The sequence below is a fragment of the Oryza sativa genome, chromosome 12, assembly GCF_034140825.1.
Source record: "Oryza sativa Japonica Group chromosome 12, ASM3414082v1".
Taxonomy (NCBI): Eukaryota; Viridiplantae; Streptophyta; class Magnoliopsida; order Poales; family Poaceae; genus Oryza; species Oryza sativa.
In genome coordinates, this window is record NC_089046.1 from 27,210,336 (window position 1) to 27,233,849 (window position 23,514).

General features: G+C 44.7%; 4 protein-coding genes across 11 annotated transcripts; 1 reads left to right on the plus strand and 3 right to left on the minus strand.

Annotated features, from left to right (window-relative positions):
* Positions 1-4,823: 4,823 nt before the first annotated feature.
* LOC107278682 (uncharacterized) lies at positions 4,824-11,516 on the minus strand. 7 transcript variants are annotated; one of them, XM_015762836.3, is made up of 8 exons: positions 11,097-11,269; positions 10,030-11,023; positions 9,607-9,950; positions 7,838-7,903; positions 6,590-6,708; positions 5,467-6,439; positions 5,272-5,397; positions 4,824-5,175 (listed from the first exon to the last, which is right to left on the minus strand). In XM_015762836.3, exons 1-4 carry the CDS (start codon positions 11,126-11,128, stop codon positions 7,858-7,860), a joined length of 1,416 nt encoding a protein of 471 aa, XP_015618322.2. In that variant the 5' UTR covers positions 11,129-11,269; the 3' UTR covers positions 4,824-5,175; positions 5,272-5,397; positions 5,467-6,439; positions 6,590-6,708; positions 7,838-7,857. The 7 variants fall into 7 exon arrangements, with proteins under 7 accessions (XP_015618322.2, XP_066162684.1, XP_066162680.1 ...); XM_066306587.1 differs by having other exon boundaries at positions 5,467-6,708; positions 11,097-11,516; XM_066306583.1 differs by lacking the exon at positions 5,467-6,439 and having other exon boundaries at positions 9,509-9,950.
* A 1,686-nt stretch (positions 11,517-13,202) lies between these two features.
* LOC4352820 (uncharacterized) lies at positions 13,203-14,125 on the minus strand. The gene has a single exon (XM_015764052.3). It carries the CDS (start codon positions 14,015-14,017, stop codon positions 13,454-13,456), a length of 564 nt encoding a protein of 187 aa, XP_015619538.1. The 5' UTR covers positions 14,018-14,125; the 3' UTR covers positions 13,203-13,453.
* Positions 14,126-14,333: 208 nt separating this feature from the next.
* Positions 14,334-20,461, plus strand: LOC4352821 (probable serine/threonine protein kinase IRE). Of its 2 annotated transcripts, none has more exons than XM_015763589.3 (17): positions 14,334-14,506; positions 14,611-15,987; positions 16,094-16,216; positions 16,360-16,532; positions 16,696-16,936; positions 17,295-17,387; positions 17,456-17,596; positions 17,722-17,814; positions 17,997-18,201; positions 18,357-18,442; positions 18,896-18,984; positions 19,133-19,184; positions 19,262-19,318; positions 19,410-19,577; positions 19,683-19,763; positions 19,846-19,948; positions 20,052-20,461. In XM_015763589.3, exons 1-16 carry the CDS (start codon positions 14,501-14,503, stop codon positions 19,924-19,926), a joined length of 3,066 nt encoding a protein of 1,021 aa, XP_015619075.1. In that variant the 5' UTR covers positions 14,334-14,500; the 3' UTR covers positions 19,927-19,948; positions 20,052-20,461. The 2 variants fall into 2 exon arrangements, with proteins under 2 accessions (XP_015619075.1, XP_025877654.1); XM_026021869.2 differs by having other exon boundaries at positions 14,360-14,506; positions 20,056-20,461.
* Positions 20,462-20,769: 308 nt separating this feature from the next.
* LOC4352822 (uncharacterized) lies at positions 20,770-21,643 on the minus strand. Its single transcript, XM_015763934.3, has 2 exons — positions 21,373-21,643; positions 20,770-21,286 (listed from the first exon to the last, which is right to left on the minus strand). The coding sequence occupies exons 1-2, from the start codon at positions 21,554-21,556 to the stop codon at positions 21,045-21,047; spliced, it is 426 nt and encodes a 141-aa protein (XP_015619420.2). The 5' UTR covers positions 21,557-21,643; the 3' UTR covers positions 20,770-21,044.
* Positions 21,644-23,514: the final 1,871 nt, after the last annotated feature.

Sequence of the window (23,514 nt, forward strand, 5' to 3'; positions counted from 1 at the left end):
AGACGTTTCAGGTAGGCAAATTAAGGATATTTCTGCTGTTGATAGATGTTCAAGTTTCCCTTTGTTTTTATTTTCTAAACCAAACGGTGGTTTTGCAGAGCTTGATGACCCATTCAAGTTTATTTCCTCTACTTTCATGTGCATGTAGCTGAAGATGTAAATGGAGCTTATTTATTTATTTATTTTGTTGTAAACTCTGAAGATAGTGAAATTCCGTTTCCTGCAGATTCAGCAATTGACAGCCTTTGGGACTTTCAGGTGTAGATGGTGTGGACAGGAGGACCGAAATTAAACTGAATCGAGAAAATCATGGTCCATTGGCAGCCCAGCCCATGACCTGAAATTTACCTCTCATTAATAGCAACCTCGGTGTGGCCCATTTGGTCATTTTTTGTAGGCCCATTTGGCGAACTTTTCATAGGCCCATTTGGATTAAAAATGTACATGAAGGCCCCTCATGTTGCCATTGAATTACAAAGTCGTCGCCTAACCGCAAAACCAAAAACCAAATATGTCATCTATCATCTTACAAAACCGGATCATTTTTTATCTTTAGTCAGTTTTGATTCCGGTTTTATCCGATGTGGTAGCTAAGTCAACGTGGGACCCACGTGGTCCCCACACGCCAGCCTCTTCTTTCCCTGGCCTCCTTCTCTCCACCCTCTTCCTCTCTCCTAACCTCTCCATAGGTAGTGGTCGGCAGAGAGCAGCTAGGCACGGCATGGCAGCAGGCTATTGCGGTAGGCGCTAAACCCGATGGAGACTATTTTCTCTCCATTTAATCCTCCGTGGTGACGCAATTTTCACACCACCCCCGCCTCCTAATGGGAGGATTCCCCGCGGGGAATCAGGGGATGGGGAACCATTGCCATCCCTAATTTGGGTGATGCATCGGCACTTCTCTCTCTCTTCCTTTTTTTTTTCTGGGCCATCTCCCGTTTCTCGTCTTTATATCGAGTTTAATCGGCACACAGTGAAGCTAATATGGCCACACACATGGTGGATAATTAGTAGACTCGTTAGCACCTGGAAGAAATAATTCTTTGCGTACATATATATATATATATAGGAAATCGATCTAGCTAGTCCAGCTTTATTTCTTTTTCTGGTTCATTAATCTCTGAATTTTTCTGCTAATGAAGCGCAGCACATGAGTAGCGAATGAAGCACCATCAAACCGTGCATGCATGTAAGCCAAACATCATTTCTGAAGACGAAGCTGGAGAGATTGGAGATTAAGAGCATGTTTGGTACAGCTCTAACTCCTAAATTTAGCTTCAGGAATTAAGTCTGTAGTGTAGTTGTGGAGCTGCCTAAACCCAGCTACACAACTCTAGTATATTTTATGAGTGAGTTCCACCCAACTCCACTCCCAGTTTTGGTGGAGCTAAAACTGTTTGGCTGAGCTCCAGCTTCAGAAGGGGTGGAGCTGAAGCTGGAGCTGAGCCAAACAAACCCTAAAACTCCTATCCGAGCCAGACCTCTTTCTTCTTCTCAAGCACGCTCTGGAAATACGGCTCTCTTCTTTTTTAGATAATGATGGCTTTCTCTTCTTCATCAGGAATTAATTCACGACAATGATTGAGGCTAATAGATTGAACAGATTTTTAAATTACTCAGCTATATATGGCAGGATGCCATGGAAATTGGATTCGGAAATTAATTAACCTGCAAAGACAATGAGCCAACAAATTTTGGCCGGTCCAGTACAGATCTGTGCAGTGGGCAAATTAAAGTGGGGATCGGAGATTAAAACTCCGAACCTCTTGACTTCTTTTTTTCTCCCCACATGAATGCATGTGATCTTCTTCTCAGGCACCCATGCATGGCTCCCTTCTCCTTTATCGATCACACTCACGCATGCATCCACATCTGATCGATCGAAGCTAATATATATGGCCACTTACATGGTGAAGAAATCGATCGATCGATCGCTCATCAGCATCTAAAGAAATTAATCTTCGTATACGAAAAACCTAGCTAGCCCTTTCTTTCTTTCTCGATCTGGTTCTTCGCATTCTCTGAATTTTTTTCTGCTAATCAACAGGGCACGTAATTAAGTATAATACTATTAGTACCATTGACCCGTTAATTGCATAAGTGAGCGATCGAAACATCATTTTTTAAGCCAAAGGGGTCGGAGTTTTGAACTCCGAACGAACCGCCCCTCTGACGGCCATCGGCAACCATGTTCGATGATGCCGGCCGGACTTAGGGGCGGAGACTGTGTGGGGGCGGGGGGCCTTAAAATACCATCAGAGCCCCCATAATATCCCTTTAAAATTCTAATCCATATATTTATTGATGAGGGGTTAATATAGACTTTGTTTAAGGTTGTTAGAAGGCTTAAAAGGCTAAGAAGGCCCAACAAATCCTAACCCAATCCTAAATCTCTCTTAGTTGCCCTTGGCCATTTTGATTTAGCCCCCGCTATAATTTTATTCTCGCTCCGCCACTGGCCGGACTCATGATCGACTCGCCTGAACGTACGTAATCTCTTGCAGCCTTCAATGCAGGGCTCTAGCTTAGCTTCAGGTGTTGAAACGCATCTGGCATGCAGCTTTCTCATCCATGGATGTTCATTCACTCTTAATTAGCTCGATCTGTCGACTGTAGCAATGCGTCTCGACAATTCAAGAGGCCCTAGTTAGCGGGGCCTATGATTGAGACTTGCATGTTGAGGCCCATCACTACAAGTAAGTCCCACTTGTGTCATTCCTCACCTTTAAATCGAGTTTAATTGGCGTCTCTAAATGGCATTTGCCAGATATCTTCACCCCCATATCTCGGTAAAACCGTCCAAGTCAGGTCCCATGGTAATATGGATGGATGCTTTGTCTAATGTGGTATCCTAGTCAGAAAAAAGAAAAAAACATATGAAACCCATATGTAAGTGTACTTCCACCTTACCCTTCTGGCCCTCTCTTTCCCATCTCTCCACCACTCCCCTCTCTTCCACGGGAGCTCACCGGCGGGGAGAGGAACGACGGCCAGTAGGGATGGCAATTGTGCTCGTTTGTCCGTTTACCCGTGGGTAAAAACTCTATTAGGGTTGGGTTTGTTCTCCATTTTATACCCATGGGTATCTTATTGGGTCAAAAGCTATGCCCGATGGGTAAATGGGTATGGGTATGGGTAATCACTACCCATGCCCGCTTTACCCGTTTACCCGCGAAGTCTAACTTACATGTAGGCGAGGAGCAAAATCCACTAGAATACATAAGCCACGTTCTTTGTTTTCTACGGTTTCCCTTTTATTTCCCTTATTATTTCTCTTCCCCTTACTCTATCGCCGCCAGAGGAGAGACACCACACCGAGGCGGAGAATATTTGATGTTTTAAGTTCAATTCGAACTTAGAAGCTTGTAGACTTTTTGTTCCACTGCTTTTGTTGTGGCGGGTAAACGGGCACTCCCGCGGGAAATGGGCATGGGCAACCATTCTTACCCATCATGTAGTATGGGTAGGCACTACCCGTGCCCGTCGCGCCCGATTGCCATCCCTAGCGGCCAGTGAGCTTGTCCACGTGAGGATGGTGGGAGGTCGGCGACGAAGGGGCTTCGGTTGTCCGTAGCAATGGAGGAGAGGAGTAGGAAAGTGAGGGAGCCAGTCGTCCACAGCGGCGACGAGAAGGAATACACCTTAGATTTGAGATGGGATGTAGGCCAATCATGGAAGAAGCTAGTTGCAGCCCCTTCGAACCTGCTCACGCACCGTCCTCCGTGAGACTAGGGCTCACTCACACGAGAAGAGAGGGTAGCATGGGTGGACTCGGGAGGAAAGGAGCCCCATCCTGAGGAGGCGAAGAGATGGAGGGGGGGGGAGTCCAGCGGTGGTGGTGGTCCTTCCTTAAATTGCTTCCTCATCACCACTCCAGGCGTCCTGTCCCGTCCACGCCATGCGCGCGCGCGGTTAACCTACTCATCGGCAACGCGCGTACAAGGAGGTGAAGTGGAGGAGGGGAGGAGTCTGGTGATGGCGGAGACTCTCCTCGCCCTGAGTAACGAGGGGGAGAGATAGAGAAAGAAAAAGGAGGGAGAGAGAGGAGTGAGAGAAGAGGAAAGGAGGGTGAGGATGATACGTCGGGCCCATTTTTGTTTTTGTCATGTAAACGCCTAGCCAACACAAGTGGACCAGGTCAATTTGCCACGTCCGTGAAACCCAAAAGACCTAATTTAACCATGTTTTGCAAGTTGGTGTTTAAGATTTTTGGTATTGCAGTTTAGGGATGCCAATTAAATCCGGCGTAAAGATGAGGGAAGGTAAGTGGACTTATTCGCAGATAAAAAGGCCTACTAAGCCCACCAAATTTAATGGGCAGCACGTAACTCGCATTTTATTTCCGGGGCAATTGCTCAAATGCCACTAGGGTTTACCGTATTTGTCATTCTGCCACTGGTTTTTCATCAATTGGTAGAATGCCACTGGTTTCACAGTTGGGCACGCCAAAATGACACTCTGTCGTTAAGACGGTTAGTCTACACGTTAGATTGGAGCAATTACCAGTCTGCCCTTATTACGGATTTTTGTGTTTCTTTGCCAACCGATGGTAGTTGGATATAAATGACGCAAGCTTTTGTGAAGAATGGTATTATTTCGATATTTTTTTCCTATTATATTTTTGAGGTTGCAGGACATTTATTTTATTTTTTTATATGCATAATTGTACCATGGTCCTTACGTTAGATTTATTTTGTATTTTTTAACAGGATGGGTCATTTTGTTTATATTTAATTAATGAATAAGATTTTTCAACAAATATGATTCTATTAGCACTAGCTCAAATGTAAGCGAGCAATCCATAAACATACATGAATCAAACATCATCAACTTGCACATAGGCACACAACTGGTTTCATCAGAACATAGCCACCATGGTTCAAGTGACTTAGACATTACATAACAAAAGCACATTTTTGTTCCAGTACTTAAAGAACATACCATGGTTCAAGCGACTGAGACATTAAATAACAAAAGCACATTTTGTTCCAGTACTTAAGAACAAAGGGCTCCAAGAACAAAACACAGATTAGTTTCATAGACTATCATAGAGCATCATCATCTACTGCCACTTTTGAGTTCCATCAGATTGGAAGACAACACTAGATGGAATCTGGAGTTGGTTTGTTCCTTCCAACCTTTCTTGGCCTGGGAATGTTTGGAGTTGGCATAGCACTGTTCAAGGTTTGCAAACAAAAGACTAATTAGCACTAGAGTAATTAGCACATAAGATGTAGTTAGTATTTTTAGTTTGAATAAATTTAAACTAACCTAGAAGATGTAGTGCAACTGTCCTTTTTAGCCCTTCCTGCCTTTTTTGGTGGCATTTGGACAGTGATGGAAGGGTCATTGCTTCCCTGCCCTGAATCCATTTCAGGGGTTGAGTTGCTCTTAGTCCTGCATGTAATAAATCATTAGACTGAAATGAATACACTTATGATGTACAAAGAAATGAAAGTGGCATACATTGTATTCCTTTTCTTCTTTGTTGCAACCTCTCCTCCCTGGCAGTTTTTATCTCTATGACCAAATCCTCCACATTCTTTGCATTTGTGCTTTGTATTTTGTCCAGATTCATCTGAAGCTTTGATTCTGTTTTTCCTTGGCCTTCCACGCTTCCTCCTTAGTCTAGGTTTTTGTAACTTAAAGCCAGGATCCACAAATTCCCATTGGTGTTTCCCTATTATGGGCCTAAACACTACAGAGTATGCTAGCTGCAACTTCTCTACAGAGAAGTACTTATCCACATATGTGTGCATTGATGCACCTCTGATTGAAGTAATGAAAGCAATAGCATGTGTACAAGGTTTGCCACACATTTGCCATACTCTGCAGCTACATGTTTGGCTATCTAAGTCTACTGCATACCTTAGTTCCATACCTTGGTTATCAGGGATAGTCACTTCAGCTGTAGTTAGTGTGACCCTACTAACTTTATGTTTCTTTAGCCCTATGCTCTGTTTATTGAGATCTTTAGTCACACTTGGCAGTATGACTCCTTCCATCTTACTTGCAATTTCTGCTCTATGACAGAACTTGGACACTATCTTTTGCCTAATCTTATCGATCATGTCTACAATCTGCACATCTTTCAAGTCCTTTATCCAATTATTGAAGGATTCTGACAAGTTATTGTTGATATAGTCCACCTTGGACAATTCTGAGAATTTCGCTCTACTCCACAACATAGGGTGGTTGTCATTGAGGAATTGGATTGCCTGTGGTGATTGCATCTTGATGGCATCATAATGCTTGTTGAATCCAGCCATTGTATAACTCTTAGCAGCTGGCTACATGTTCTCCGCATATACTGCTCCATGGAACTTCTTTTTGAAGTTCTTCCAAAGGTGCCTAAAACACTCCCTATGCTCAGCTATGGGGTAGACACTTCTCACTGCATTTTCCAAGCCCTTGCATGCATCTGAGCTAATGACTAAACCTGAAGGATGGCCAATGTGTCACGCCCGGAAATTCACTAGTAATTTCCGAACTTATTTGTGCATAAAATCCTCGTCCAGGAATCAGCCGAGGTACACAAACTGACAATTTAATATACAAATCCATCATAATAATAACGTTACACACTTACAAAAGAAAAGAAAACAGCAGCGGAATAACGGTCTAGCGATGGCTTCAGCTCCACTCCCACAGGCAGCTCAACTGGGGTATAAGCCAAACGTCTTCTCCTTCTGGATCCTTTTTCTTCAACTGAGGTTGATTGATTATTGCAAGAATGAGCATATGACATACTCAACAAGCCACACAGCAAAAATGCAAGTGCACAAGGATACCAAAGGATGGCATAATATAGGCTCATTTGCAAAAGCAGCATTTAGCAAAACATTTAAGAGAAGTAAAACAGTGGAGTAATTAATCAGAAATTTTAATCAACACTGAACAACACACCCATGCTGCACAGGCCCAACCATCCTGAACAACCATACCCGGCTGTACAGATCTAACTCCAAACCAGGAGCTAAGCAAATTATTACCAGGTATAACATCCATAATTATTATAAGAGGTGTGAGACTAATCACGAAAAACATTGCTCAACCCGCCCATAACCGCGGGCACGGCTATTCGAATAGTTTTACTCTGGCCAGAGGTGTACCACTGTACCCACAAGACACAGCCCCACAACATGTCACCATGTGCCTCAATACCACCACGGTACCTCGGAAAGGAGCTGTGACAGTACCCCTCGCACAACACAATCCACCACAGTGCACCGTTCCCGGATCATAATCACCCCCTTATAAACAAGGTATGGACTCCCCAGCGACCCCCGTGGGCTTATCTCCGCCACTTCTCAGTCTGGTGCTCCGCAATGAACCATGCTATACAAAAGGTAAAGCCGTTGCCCACGCTGGCTTATGGTTGGCACGGTTAATGTTTCACAACAGTAGCTCGCGAACCGGTCCTTAATTGCCATGAGCACGACCTTCAAAACCATGTGCTCACAACCCACCATTAATCATATTTTAGTTGGCAAGTAATTAAGTAACCAATCACGATTGACCATCGTGAACTATCATTAAGCCATCATTAAATAATAGTGAGTCATAAGTTATCCCAATAGTGTGCTAATGTTTCTAAGCATGGCTAAGCAATTATATCTAATATCTAGTTGAACCAATATATATAAAGCTCAACTAGTCCAATTATAATCACCCAAGGTATCAAGGAATAAAGTAATCAAGAACAAAAGGGCTATAACAAACAATAGGTTATTTCCACCCAATGACATTCGAAAATAAATGCAATAGTTGAATAGAAACAATAGCTTTAAATGGGATCAACATGCTCAAAGGGTTGTTTGGGATCTGTGTGACTTGCCTTGCTGGCCTTGGAACTCTTCAAATTCTTCTCCTGCGAAAACGGACTCTCCGGAAACGTCGGAATCTAAACAGAAAAGAGCAAAAACACCAAAACAGCACATAAACAAGCATGAACAGTACAGGTGGATATTTTTAACATGTAGATCTCAATTTTAGAAAAATTTAGAGACTTGAACCAACTAAATCCGAGCTAAGATGAATTAGTTATGAATTTTCAAAGATTAAATCGGATTAAATCATTTATTTAGATTTTAATTGAATTATGATGCAATAATGAATTATTTTTGAAAAGGAAAAGGGAATTATTGCGTCAGCGGCTAGGGTTTGCGGTGGACCGGGTGCACGGCGGCGGTTCACGGGTTTGGACGGCCGAGATCGATCCATCCAAAACGGACGGCCGAGATTGATCGGGTCTACGGCGGCTCACGGGAGACGACGACGATGACGCCAGCGATGACGTCACCACCGGCGGCGGCTCGGGCGCGCATGCTCGCCGGCGAACGACGGCGCGGCGGCGCGAACGGAGAGCACCTACGGGTAGCGGATGGCACGGCGAACTCACCGGTGACCAAAGCAACGGCGGAAGATCAACGGACGGCGACAGCGTCGAGGAAGAAACGGCGGCGACCTTCGGCTTGACGACGACGGCGAGGCTCCGGCGGTCTACAGCAACAATGAAGGGGCGGACGAGGACGGCGACGCGACGGCGACCACGACGGCGGCCTTCCCGAGCGACGGCGACGACTGGAGCGACGGCGACGCACGGCTGGAGCGGCGGCGCTAGGCTACACGGAGCTAGGGCTCTACCGGCGACGAGAGGCGAAGGCGAGGGTGGCGGCGGGTAGCGGCGGGCTTGGGGGTCCTTTTATAGGGGCTAGGAGGCGGCGGCGAAGGCCCACGGCGACCGGCGACGGCGAAGGAAGGTCTAGGGTTCGGGGAGAGAGACGAATCCGATTCGAGATCGAATCCACGGATTTCCAAACGATTTTAGCCGACGATTCCAAAAGAGAAAGGGTAGAAGGGGTCCCGGGGATCAATTCCCCTCTATTGATTTCACCGGAAACGGAAAGGCGCGGCTGAATTTGGAAGGAGACGACGACGACGCGGCGCTAGGGTTCGGGTGGCGGCCGGCCGGAGGAAGACGAAGACTGACAGGTGGGCCCCACCTGTCAGCGAGCGGGAGCGCGCGCGCGGGCGGCGGCTCGGCTGCGGGCCGACTTTGGCCAGGGAGAGAGAGAGAGAGCGGTTTTGGGCCGACTTTCGGCCCAAAGCCAAAAGAGAACTTTTAAAACCTTTTCCAATTTAAATTATTCATGAAATGCAATTCCATTTATTAAAAATACTTCCTTAGCTCAAATAAATCCCAGAAAAATCTAGGAATTATAGAATTAAGCAAAGTATTTAATGAAATTTTATCTGGCCCTATTTTATATTGGGATTTATTATTTAAAATTAGATCTTTTCAAGGCTTTTAAAATGAATTCTAATAATAATTTATTAAATAATTTATAAATCCTAAAACAAAAAAAATCAGGATGTGACACAATGGCTGATTGAAGGTTTTGAACAAACCAAGTCCAACTTTCTATGGATTCTGTCTCTATGACACCGAAAGCAACCGGGAACATCCAATTATTTCCATCAATGGCTACAGCTGCAGCAAGCTGACCTTTATTTTTTCCAACTAAATGTGTACTGTCCATGGCAATATAGGGCCTGCAGCCCAGTAGGAACCCATCAATACAAGGTTTGAGAGCTATAAATAACCTTTTGAAGCACATCTGACCATTATGCTCTTCGATATCAATCTGAACTTTACTTCCTGGCGCTGACTTCAATAGCTCTTCCTTGAAAGTAAACAGCAAAGCATAGCTATCATCCCATTTGCCAAACAATTTCTCTAGTGCCTTTTCTTTCCCTTTAAAAACCTTGTCATATCCAACTGTAATGTGATATTTCCGCTCTAGCCTTTCCTGCAACTCCTTTGGCCCCAAGCTTGGTTTCTCTCTAAGCATGTCGATAACTCTGTCACATACCCAACTGCTTGAAGCCATGTCTTCTCCTGACCTATTAACAGATGAACATATATGTTCAATTTTGTTTCTTTTTATCTGCAAATCAAAATGGCAAGATTAAAGATGATTGAAAGGTTCAGAACATAGCAAAATTAGATTACACAAATTCAATTACCTGGCAAATCTTGGTGCCTCTCTTGCATGAAGCATGAATCCTCCACTTGCAATTCTCTTCTTTTGCCCTCTTGCAAACAAGAATCAACCTTGTTTTGTCCTTCTTCTTAGTAAAAAAGCCATAAGCTTTCAGAACTGCATGGTGTGTAAAAGCTTTTTTGCATTGATTGACAATTTGGAAAAATGTACCCTCATCAACACATGGTTTGTCAATATCATGTGTGTAAACTACCTCATCATCAGTATCAGAGTCAACATCATCATTTACTTCAGAGTCCTCAGAACAACTCTCTGGTTCATATTCACAATCTGAGTCAGATGAAGAAGAATCATCGGCACTTGTGTAGCTACTGTTACTATCCACAGCTAATGAATCATCGCTAGACCCTAAGGATTCAGCATCTAACCCTGAATTTTTAGTGCCCAAGTCTACATCAACCAACCCATCTTTGACATTAGCTGCAGTCTTTTTCTTGCTTGCACACTTTGGACTCTCAAGTAGTGGGCACTTATTTAGTGCACACTCATTTTTTGCACACTCATTTGGTGTACACTCCTGTGTTGGTTGGGTCTGCTCAGCTAGCAAAGGAATGCATTGAGGAGGAGTACATGGTGTCCGATCTTGTGATTTCTGATTTTCCAATGTGTTTTTTGAAGGTGAAACAGCAATAGGACCCTCTAAATCATTTACTTGACAATGCAATCGAAGCAAATTTTGTGGTTTATGTCGTACCAACAATCTCCACAAATGCTTATCTGTTCGAACCTCAATGTACTCCTCATCATTACAATCTGGATCAGGATACCAAAAAGAAATCAACTGCCTAGAACCCCAGTCTATTGACTTTGCTAAGTCAGCACTCAAATCCATTAAGGAATACCGATCTGGATTAATATAAATTGGAATTTCTCTGCGATCTATGTATCTCTTCGGCTTACCATCTGGCATGCTAAAGAAAGCGCGGACGCTAACCAAAATTTTCATTAAATTGCCCCTACATAGCATGGAAGAAAACCTAATCAACCAACCCACTGGACGGAAAGAAAGCAAATTTACAAGATTAGTACCTATTCGGGGCTACAACTTCACTCGTTTCCATTCTGCTCGATGAATTCACAGCTCGATGTCAGCCCTGTTCGCTAAGCTTTGCCGTAGCAACTTGCTCGTCGAGACATCGCTGTAGCCGGTTGGGCCCCTCGTCCTCCGTCCTCCAGGACCTGCCACGCTTCGACTTCAGGACGCAAACGCAGCCGCTCCGTCCGCTAGGACCTGCTCGCCGAGACCCCGCCGCAGCCGGACGCCCACCGGGACGCTGCCGTAGCCGCTCCGCCCGCCAAGACCCGCCGCGCTCCGCTCAGCTAGCTGGACCCACTGCGCTCCGCCCTCCAGGACACAGCTGCAGCTCCCTGCTCACCGGAACCCGCCGCCGACACCCATCGGGATGCCGCCGACGCCCATGGAGGGATCGATCTAGGGTTTACCGAAATGAGGGGAAATTTAACGGTCAATAGAAGTTTTATAGAGCAGTTAACGGTCATTGACGGAACGAAACGACAGTGGCATCTCAAATGAATTTTTGTTCATTCTAGTGGCATTGGAGCAATTAGCTCCTTTTCAGTGTCATACTGCCAAATAGGGCGCCCAGGAGTGGCAAAACAGCAATTGTTCCTTTATTTCCGGCCCAATTAATATGGGATACACCGAGGCCGCAATTCCTTTCCGGGCCAGCATACATGGGCCGCACTGAGGCTGCATTCCCGTCCAAGCCCACGTAAAATTGCTGCGGTTTCTTCGGCTCGTTTTCCTTTTTCGTTTTTGATAGTTTCAGCAAGTATTCTTGAGATCAGAAGAGAGGCAACAATGATTATTATACCTTTGGCTAAAAAAGTGCCCGCTAGAAAATTACACAAACAGAGTTTAAAAGCTAGCTAAAAACCACAGTTCGCTTCAAAAATAGTTTTTAAGGTAAAAAGGTGGAGAGACTCTACCTTATAACCATTACCATATTTTTTTTGTTTGACGTTGGTTAGCTCAAACCAACGTCATACATTTGTGTAAGGAGGTAGTATATATTAATGGTGGGACAGTTTTACAAAGCTTCAGACAAACATAAGAAGTACAGACTTCAAAAACAAAGTGCAAAGTACAGAAAGGTCTTAGACTCTTAGTTCAGCTCGATCATCCATCATCTGATGTGAGCGCGGTGGCTGCTGTGTTTGATGTTTGCTTCAAAATAGCTCCAGAAGATGATCGAAAGATGAACCCATGCATTCTTTTCTTTTTCTAGTTGATGAAAAAGCATGCAGTGCACTTAACAAATAATTGTTTTTTTATCTGACAATGAATTATTTAGTTTGTACACAAAAGAATATTAGCAATGCAAGTATTCAGCACACTGAAAATGCAGAGTATATACACAATACACTCGGAATGCACTTGAGGATTGGTCATCCCACATAATCATCATGTGACAATCTCCGAAAGAACATCAAGTGAATAATCTATGAATGAACTGACAATCAAGTGATAATTTTTGTGGCGCAAGATAAACAAGAAGACTAAATTGTTTTAAACTTTTTTTATATAAAGTAAAAATTCCATGGTTTAAAGAGTCAACAAGCATGAATCAAATATACAAGTATGAAGATATATCAGATTTCAACTATAAATTGCTATCCACATATATAACGATGCGGCGATCAAAAATTTCAATTGGCAATGATCAAACTTCAATAGGAACCGCGATGCTATGCAATCCTATATCAAATTGAAACCCCAAACACGCAGTGCAAGTATGCAATCTTTTTCTTGATTACACCCTCCGGCCGTTCTTAAAAAAAAATCAAATTCTGAACATGTGCTTCATAGCTAGGATTTTTTTTTCTTGGACGAATGGAGTAACTATGTAGAATCCGAATAATGGTTTACCATCTCTTACCATCGCACAAAATCTACCAGAATCCCCATAAACTTTCACAAATTAAATTAACTGTTCTTTTCCTTTATCTTAACATGAAATTAACTGCGTGTGAATCAACGAATAATCGACATAACGATGATAAATGAATTCTTTCACCTGTATAATCAAAACCAAAATAACAAAAGCACAATGGAATGGAGATCATCGGCACGGCAAAGAAGAGGACACATCAACGATCGAGCAGGCATCAATCTGACTCCACAATTTTGTTTTTTCCCTATCAATTTCTTTTCTTTCCTCCCAATCGACAAAATTTTTGGAAAGAGAGAAGAACACAGCCAATTGCCAAAAAAAATTGGTCAATTGCGGCTAAATTAATCACAAGATCGAGTTATCTGTCTTCTCTTTTCCCAAGAAAAGGGAGGAGAAAAGCCAAGAAACCAACAACCGTGGTGAAGGAGAAGAAGAAGAGGGCGGCGGCGGCGGCGCCGTCGCCGGCGGCGATCACCTCCTGTCCTCTCGTTGTGAGGGGCTCCTCCAGAAGCCGCCGCCGTAGAAGCTCGCCCACACCTCCTTCTCCATGTCAACGAGGTGTTCGGCCTTGGGCGTGGCCGGGAAATCGGCGTCCACCTTCCTGGCCTTGGCGGCCGCGGCGGCCAGCGACCTCGGGGAGGCGATGTCCATGGCGCCCGTCTCCTTCGGCTTCGTGGAGCGGACGCGGCGTCGGCGCCCACCGCGGACGGCGCGGCGGCAGAGCGCGGCGGGAGCGCGGACGGCCGCGAGGACGACGAGCTCGACGACGGCGAAGGGGAAGCAGCAGAACACCGCGGCGCACTCCGCCGCCGTCCCGCCCGCCACCTCCCCGCACCGCGGCTGCTGCTCCCGCGCCCGCCGCCGCTCCCGCTCCCGCCTCATCTCCACGGCCGGCGACCTCCTCACCCTCCTCGTCGCCGACAACCCGTTCCCCGCCGCCGCTAACGCCGCCGGAGACGCCGCCAACGCGCGGCGGTGGTGGTGGTGGTGGTGGTGCACCCGCGCGGGCATGGCGATCGGTGCCACTGCGGCCATGGCGGGCGGCGGGGGCTGGGTTGCCGTTGCCCTCCCTCCCTCCCTCCTCGAGATTCGTGCGGCGGAAAACCGACGGCCGAGATAGGATGCGAGAGAGAGAGGTGGGAAAGCGGTTGCGCGACCGAACCCCATATATACCATGACGGGTTCGCGGGCCCACCCGGATTCCTCGGCGAGGAACACGTTAAACCGCTCGACCGTTTACCGGTTTGTGGGGCCCACGTGCCAGTCGCAATTACCCGGGAAGCGGAGGGGGAGACTGTAAATTCGTTAAATTATTTTTCTTTTTCGTTTTTTTTTTTTGTTTTTGATCGGATCGCCACTAGTGCGCCACATTTTTGCATGGGGCGTTTGCTATTTTAGTGCGAAGAACACGGCGGCGACGTGCGCGAGACGAAGCCCCCCGCGGGTTTGATTTGATTTGATTTTGATTTTGATTTGCTTCTTCTTGGGCGTCTCGGAGGCGTCGCATCGCGATCGATCATGGAGGTAAGGTGACGAGATGGGTGTTGGGTGTTTGCGATCGCGGGGTTGGTGGTGGATGCAGATGAGGTGTTCGATGTAACGCCGGGTGGTTTTGTTTGGTGCAGCAGAAGGACAGCGGCGGCGGCGGCGGTGGGTTGGCGCGGCGGTTGATGCTGGATGCGAGCGGGAGGGAGATGGACTCGCCGCGGTTCAGGGCGATCCTGCGGGCGACGAGCGGGCGGCGGAAGCGGGCGCCCGACGTGAAGAGCTTCTCGCACGAGCTCAACATTCGCGGGCCGCTCCTCCACCCGCTGCAGCAGCGGAAGCCGCGCGGGTGCGTGAACAGCCCGGAGGAGTTCATCGGCGCCATCAGGACAAAGTTCATCAGGCTCAAGGAGGAGGTCGACGCCGAGCTCGGGGTGTTCGCCGGGGACCTCGTCGGCGCGCTCGACAAGGCCGACGGGGACGAGGAGCGCGTCGCGCTCGAGGACCTGCTCGTCGTCGCGCAGCGGTGCGCCGAGATGAGCCCCGAGGAGCTCTGGGTCAAGTGCGAGTGCATCGTCCAGGGCCTCGACGACCGCCGCCAGGAGCTCACCGCCGGCGTCCTCAAGCAGGCGCACACCCGCGTCCTCTTCATCCTCACGCGCTGCACCCGCCTCCTCCAGTTCCGCAAGGAAGGCGGCGGATACGTCGCCGCCGACGACAAGCAGCACGTCCTCAGCCTGCACCAGCTCAGCGACCTCGGCCTCTACCCCTTCAAGGTCGCCGGCGGCTCCAGCGAGCTCGGCCGCAAGAGCACCTCCAGCTTGACCGAGCTCAAGGAGAGGCTCATCAGGCGGAGGATGCTGGAGCACAAGCAACTCACCCTCGACTTCTCGGCGGGCCGTGTCATTTCGTCAGACACCGGCGGCGATTCCCCGGGCAGCGGCGGCAAGATCTCATCCTGGAAGAAGCTTCCATCCCCTGCCGAGAAGACCCTGCACAAGGTTACGGAACCGACAACGGAGGAGAAGACCACCCCTACAAAGAAGAAGGCCATTACGAGGAACAAGGTCGCCGTGGATGAGATCGTCGAGAGGATTGACGCGGCTAGCATTCACCCCGACGGATTGTCATATCTTGGGGACTCTGCTGTGAAGCTCGAGGTTCCATCTGGGTTCCCAGAGGCTCAGCAGATCATCGTCGACGGGAAGCCGAGGATGATATGCAGGATCTGTGACTTTGAGATCCCCATGGTATGCGCAGAAGGGCACTTCATAGTGTGCACATTAGCTGATCGGTGTGATTCCAAGGGCCTGAATACGGACCAGCGGCTGCAGAGGGTTGCCGAGGTGCTCGGGAGGGTTTTGGGTTGCTTTGAATCGAAGAGCCCGCAAACTGCAGAATGTAATCATAATGAGACTGCAAGAGGTAGCACGTCGAGTTTAACGGAATCCGATGGATCCATGGATCATGATATTCTGTCTCATCTGTTGACAGTGCCATCGACAGAGTTGTTTTCAGAGGTAGTTGCCTCTTCTTCCTCAAACAATAGTATCCTTCGAAGAAACAATTATAACTGCTCTGTTTTGATCATATGGATTGTGGACATTTTGCTGGTGAAATTGGCAGGGAGCACTCACACCAGCGTCAGGCAGCATGCCACAGTCACCATTGCTGACACCAAGAACTAGCCACGCAGAGTCACAGCTGACTAAACACAAGGCATTCGTGGAACTAGAGAACTTTCAGCAGGTTTGTGCATATCAACTTAATACTGATCCTTGTTTCATTAAATTCTGTTCTTGTCAGAATGTTAGTTGGAACATTATTCTTTTGAGGTTATGTTAAATTTTGCTTCTTCAGTGATCTAGACTGGTAGTTTACCATACTGGCAGGTTGAAAGCTTAATGACTATTGCTAGAGGCATCGAGAGAATAAAAAACTCTGAGTACAACTCGCTTGAGGACTTGAGCTCTTATCTAGAAGATCTAAATGCTGTCATTGACACAAGAAAAGTGGATGCCCTTGTTGTGGAGACATTTGGAAGAAGGATAGCTAAATTACTACAGTAAGTGCAATGCCAGTTTAATTGTTTTACATGTGTTTGTGCCCCTTAGCATCTTCAGATTTATTTGTCCTTAGCAGCGATATACGCATTGCTGTTTCATTACTCAAATTACACTACCTGAAAATATAGCCCTGAGTGTCTCGTTAACATTATGGCTTCTCAGGGAGAAATTTATTCAACTATGCGGACAAATAGAGGACTCAAACACTGATTCATTAGGTTCAATAGACGAAGATGGTCCTATGGAGAGTAGTGTAAGCTCGAGAACAAGCCAGATGAATGGTAAATTCAAAGATCGTACCTCAATTGAGGACTTTGAAATTATAAAGCCAATCAGCCGTGGTGCATTTGGGCGTGTGTTTCTTGCAAAGAAAAGGGTAACAGGAGACCTTTTTGCCATCAAGGTAATGGTCATTACACTGGGCCTTCAGATTCTTATTTGTGCCAATGTAGTAGTGTCCTTCTGGATCAAGTGCAATAAGAGTATAAACTTAAAAATAATCAATTTTGGCTTTTTAATTCTCCTTCTGTTGAGAAAAGGAAAGTGTTTGAGATCCTTTTAGTGTGAATTTTGAATTTTGATGAAACTAAATGGATGCTTTGCTTCAAGATTATTAGAGAACTCTTCAAATGAATAGACTAGGATAATTCGCCGGCCCGGCGAAAAAGAATAGACTAGGATAAAAAAAATATAGCACTTACATAATTGAATTGCTAGCTTCAGTGGTGGCTTTTATCCTGATGGTTTCATCTTGAATCCAGGTGCTCAAAAAGGCTGATATGATCCGCAAGAATGCAGTGGAAAGCATCTTGGCAGAACGTGATATCTTAATATCAGCTCGCAACCCATTTGTGGTAAGTACTTCGAATGTTAAGTAAAATGAAATATTGGATTTCATTTAACTTCAATCTGTAATGGACAGGTTCGATTTTTCTACTCCTTCACATGTAGGGAAAACCTTTATCTTGTTATGGAGTACTTGAATGGAGGAGATCTGTATTCCCTCTTGAGAAACCTAGGTTGTTTAGATGAAGATATGGCAAGGACGTATATGGCTGAACTTGTAAGTTATGAGTGTCTTTTATTTCCTGAAAGTATTTTACAAACAACTAAATCAGAAAGGTCCATCCTTAGCCATTCCTTTATTTTAAAAGTTTTAATCGTAGGCATTTTTATTTCTATCTGTAGGTTCTTGCTTTGGAGTATCTGCATTCTATGAATGTGATTCATCGTGATTTGAAGCCCGATAACCTTTTGATCTCCCGTGATGGCCATATAAAGGTAATACTACCTTCTTATTTCTTTTCTTTCAATACCTATTACCTATTAGGTTCTTATGTGTTTAGTGTTGTTATCGGTGACTGATGATTAGATTGTCTGAGGAAAATTGTTGCTGTACTTTCAAGTCTTATAAGTATTTTTTTCATGCAATAGAATGAAGGCGGTTGTCTATTTCCGTGCAGTTGACTGATTTTGGGCTATCAAAAGTTGGTCTTATCAATAGCACCGATGATTTGTCTGGTCCAGATGTCAGCAATGTTCTTGTTGGTGATCATCAACCTGCAGATGCAGAACAACGTGCACAAAAGCGAGAGCAAAGGCAAAAACAGGCAGCTGTGGGTACTCCAGACTATTTGGCCCCTGAGATACTGCTAGGGATGACCCATGGTCTGTTTGCATCTTTTTCGTAGAACTTACATTTACTTTAAAATGTTTAAGTCAGTACTTTAGGGTGTTGAATTTATTACATATAACTTATGTTTACCTTCATCGAAAAGTGAAAATGCATCTTCTATTAAAATATATGGCACTCTTACATGCAGGTCCAACTGCAGATTGGTGGTCAGTTGGCGTCATTCTCTTTGAGCTTCTTGTGGGAATTCCTCCATTCAACGCTGAGCATCCGCAGGTAGTCTTCTATCCTCTCTAAGGCTCTGTTCTATTTCTTCAATTCCAACTTCAACTTCCTCGTTAAATGATGTATTTTTGACAAAAAGTTTCTATATAGAAGTTGTTTTAAAAAGCAAATAAATCCATTTTTTAATTTTTTACAATAATTAATACTTAATTAATTAGGTGCTAATGAGCTTTCTTGTTTTGAGTGCGCCAAAAATATCTCTCCCAAGTCAGGGAACGAACGGGGCATGTTTGATAATATAGTGACAAGCTGGCTCTAACTAATTTGTTGGTACTACTAACATGTTGGTTGTCTGTTGGAACCATTCTAAGAGAGAGAATTTATTTACTGAAGAAGACGAATATTAGTTAGAGCCAGTTTGTCATTTAATTACTCCAATGTCTCGATGCTTATGGTCTATCAAAGGTCTTCCAGCAGTAACATAACAATGTTGTTTATTTACAGATAATATTTGATAATATAATGAATCGGGAAATACCTTGGCCACAAGTACCAGAGGAACTGAGTTTCGAAGCATATGACTTGATTGACAAGTAAGTCAGAAAATTATTATTTTGGAAATAATTGCTATCAACCGTTTATTTCTGTTCATCGGTATTTCTTGGTGAATCTGTAGTGTTAAATGTCCAACAAATCTGCATTCTACAGATGCTATTTTAACTCAGTTAACTTTCATGTCAGGTTGCTAATTGAAAACCCTGTACAAAGATTAGGAGCAACTGGTGCTGGAGAGGTACTCGTTTTCCTTTTTCGTATTCCAGTTATACCTCTTATGTACACACCACTAACTGACATATGCTATTAGAGCAGGTAAAGGCTCATCCTTTCTTCAAAGATATAAATTGGGATATGATTGCCAGACAACAGGTTAGAAGCTAAACTAATGGGCAGTCTGAAAAACAGGAACCTCAAAAAACTGCCTCCAAAGAAGTTTCTGAACTGGATTCAATTTTTGTAGGCTGCATTTATTCCTTCTACAGATGATGAATATGATACAAGTTATTTTGCCTGTCGTCACACATGGGACGACCAAGTGAATGTAGCCTCTAACGACTACGACGATAGAAGTGAAACTAGTAGCATGAGTTGTGGCAGTAGTCCACACAGTTGTGATTATGAGGAAGATGTATGCTAGATCAATCCCTCTAAAATCCCCCTTCTGATTTAGACATCCAAATCATTATGTAGCCCACACCTCATACCTCTAACCTTTTCTAAAAAACATTAACAGGCGGATGAATTTGGTAGCATGGAAGAATTCGGAGCTCCATCACTGTCAGTGAAATATTCTTTCAGCAATTTCTCATTCAAGGTAACCCTCACCTGAAGTTCCCACGATATTTGAATCTTTTTCTCGGTTAGTAAGTTTTTTTTTTCTTTTCCTTTGTAAACAGAACATTTCTCAGTTAGCATCCATGAACTATGATCTGATCACAAAGCATAACGAGGATCCCCTACAGTCTTCAAAATCTTGAGAGTATGCACTCCCTCGACATGGTAATGTCTCATTGTTGAACTGGTGTATCGTCCTTGATACCTTGATCCTGTGTACAGGGCCTGCAAATCAAGCTACTAAACTTACCATCTTGGGTCTTGTCAGGCAGGCTGCAGGAAGGAGCTTCCTCAACAGTGAACTCCCACAGTTTTGCTACAATGGTTTGGTCGATGACAAATTGATAATAGGAATTTCCTCGGCAAGACTGGTTCAAGTAATTTTTTTTCTCTTCAGTTTCTCTCCAGTGAGCAAAGAGGTGCATTTCTTCATGGCAAATGCAATCTGTAATCATTGAAGAAGAATGGATAGGTAGCACAGGAATCATAGGAAAGAATGGCACCCACTGTTTTGGCAAAATAGGTATACCTTTCTCAAAACTTGTGAGTGGTGCAAGATTAAGTTGTTTGGTACTTTGGTGCAGTGTTTTTTTGCATCAATAGTAGAAAAAAAAGTTTATAGCATATTTTACCCTATTGTATTTATTCTCATATTTATTTTATTGCTGTTGAGACCCATTACTAGCTGAATGATCAATGCCCTGGTTTAGTCCAATATATATGCCAAAAATGCTTGCTGTGATTGGCAAATGGAAGTTGCAGATCTTACTCTCAAGGATGAATTCAGAATAGGAAAATACTTTACAGCTAATTACCAGTCTTTCACCTACACCATCCATGATCAACCACAAAAGAAGAGAATCCAAACGAGCCAGGAAATCACCACACACCACAAGAATTAATCTCTATACGCACATGTCGCAAATACCACAAGCTCAGACACACAGAGAGTCCCCAAGAATCCAACCTCTCCAGGATCAGAGACATCGCAGATCAATCGAAGTAATTAATTAACTAATGTAAACTGAATCGAAACATAATCCTTACAGGTAATAATAAATTAACTAAAACCAAAACCGATCAAATTCGAAGCTGGGAGTTGCTTATTGGTTTATTGATTATTATCGCAGTATTCTAAACTCTTACTGCTAGCTAGAACGAAAGCTAAGATACAAACAGCTAGTAGTAGTGATCACATCTAGCTGCCACTGCCACTGCAAACTCTGCAAGCTTCGTCTTCTTCCTGCAAATCCGAGGCTAGCTAGCTAGCTGGGTGTGATTGCATGACGCGTCGAGGCCTAGCGAAAGGCCTAGCCGGTGGTGAGGAGGAGGAGGAGTTGCCCATCGCCGGTGAGGGGCGGCCGGCGACGTACCGGCGGCGGTACTCGTCGCCGTCAGACGACGGCTCCACCACGTCGGCGGCGAACCGCACCCTCCTCGTCCTCTCCCGCGGCCGCTGCGGCTTCTCCTGCTCCTGCTGCTCCTGCTGCTGCTGCGCTCGCGCTAAGAATGAAAAAGAAGTTGAATGCTAGTATCGATTTCGATTGGTCTATGGTGATTTTGGTTGTAGTTCGATCGATCGATCTCACCGATGGAGAGCTTGAGGTCGGCGAGGAAGCGGCGGTGGAGGGAGTAGGAGATGATGATGATGCCGGTGGACGCGAGAGCCAAGGCGATGAGCCCCATCGAGCCGCCACTGCCGCCGCCGCGGTCCATGCAACGCCGCCCTCCGACGAGTGTGGGCGATGGCTGCTGCTGCTGCTGCTTGAGCATGGCCGATGGGGGAGGAATGGAGATGGGTATAAGAGGAGGAGGCGAAGAGGAAGAAGACGAGGAGGGAAAAGCCGTTTTTAGAAGGAAACACACATGGGGAATGCAGCATAAAAACATTCTCTTTTAGAAAAAAAGAGATAAAAGGCATGCTGGCATGGAACAACAATGTATCAGTGGGCTTGATTGGCACAACCCCAGCTCCAGCTCCACCTGGAGCTCAACCAAACAGTTTCAGTTCTATCTAAAATGGGAGTGGACCTCTCTCATAAAATGAACTATAGAGGTGGAGCTGGATTTAGGCAGCTCCACAACTCCACTCTAGATCCAACTCCTGAAGCTAAATTTAGGAGTTGGAGCTCTACCAAACAAGCCCATCGTGGCCGCTTAGCTATGCCTTCTATGGTGTCGTCCAAGTTTTTACCAATATACACACGACGAGCCCGGGATCGGACGAAGCGTACGTGATGGTTTTTCGGTGTATCGCACCGGCTGGACGACGTGTAAGGAGATATGGTGGACATGGTGTGCATTTTGTGTCATCTTGGTGTTATTGATGCCGACACGAGGCAGTTTTGGTGAAGCGTGAGGCTTACTGGTGGTGTGTCGACGAGCGCGCAGAACACTGGGTGATGATGTGTAAGGGATACATATGCCAGCTCTAACTTGTGCCGGTATCTTTGTTTTATCGATGTGGATTTGAGACCTCGTGATCTTTTACAACAACCCTTTTAAAGTTTTCTTGAGTTAATTTGCTTACGAAATGTGATAACCAATGGGTATGTAGTCATCAGATAAGATAGAGATGCATAATTACGTAACAGGCAATAGTAGTATTGTAGCAAGGGAGAAAACTTACCGGTTGTGGTGACATACTGAACCCATATGCTTTATATGCTTATCCAGTTGTTTACTTGTTTACCCAGTGGAGGATGGCGTTTATTTGATAGGTTATCTTTTTTCTTGAGGCACAAATTACATAGTTTAGTTCCCAAATCAGCTCAGAAAAAAAATGCACGCATTAAATCAACAAAAACAACCTTCTCAGAACAAAAATATAACAGATATACAGGGGTAACACTAACGGTATAATACATTTGGAAAAATATGAACTTACAAGTTTTTTTCCTCGATAATAAACTTAAGCTATGCATATGGAATTTGTCATGGGGAATTTTTAGGATAAATTGTTCCAGATCCTCTCCAGGACCAACACCATTATCCTAGGCAATAGATTCGTTACCAATCTTAATAAAATTGAGGGTACGAACAAAATAATAAAACAATAAATAGTAAAGGTCACCTGAAAACTCGATAAACTATGTAAAAATTAAGAGACTAAGAACATAAACAGACAAATTAGCATTGAAATTACATTAAAGGGCTATAATTAATATACATTGCGTGCATCACACATATGGGTAAACCATGCCCATAGGTCTTGCAAAAAAGGAAAGGAAAATCATGTGTGAGGGATAAGGTGTAAGACCCAAATCGTAACTTAAGTAAAATGGATTATGCATCAAACTGTGGTGGATGACTAGTTTGATACCTCAGGATATGTAAACAAATGCTTTGAACACATAGAATTTAGCAAAACTTGAAGGAGTTTGAAGCAACATCGTCTAGAATATATCTTTTCTGCAAGAATAGGTAAGACCAAACTAAAAAGTATCGGAGTAGTTTTGCAAAGTTATTTTTCCACTGCCCTCTCCTAATAATCCTAACACTAGCAATAGCAATATTAGATGTGTTTACTCTATTTCAATGTTTTATTTGTGATTTTGTATATTACACATATACTTGAATAGTGATTCAAGCTATATCTGAGAGGAAGGAAAGATAAGTATGTAATCATAAGGGTTATTCGAAAGAGCTAGCTACTGTTGTCGGTGACATGGAACCGGGGTATCATGACTAGCGGATTGGGCAGCCGCGGTCACCCACGTGGCCCGAACCCC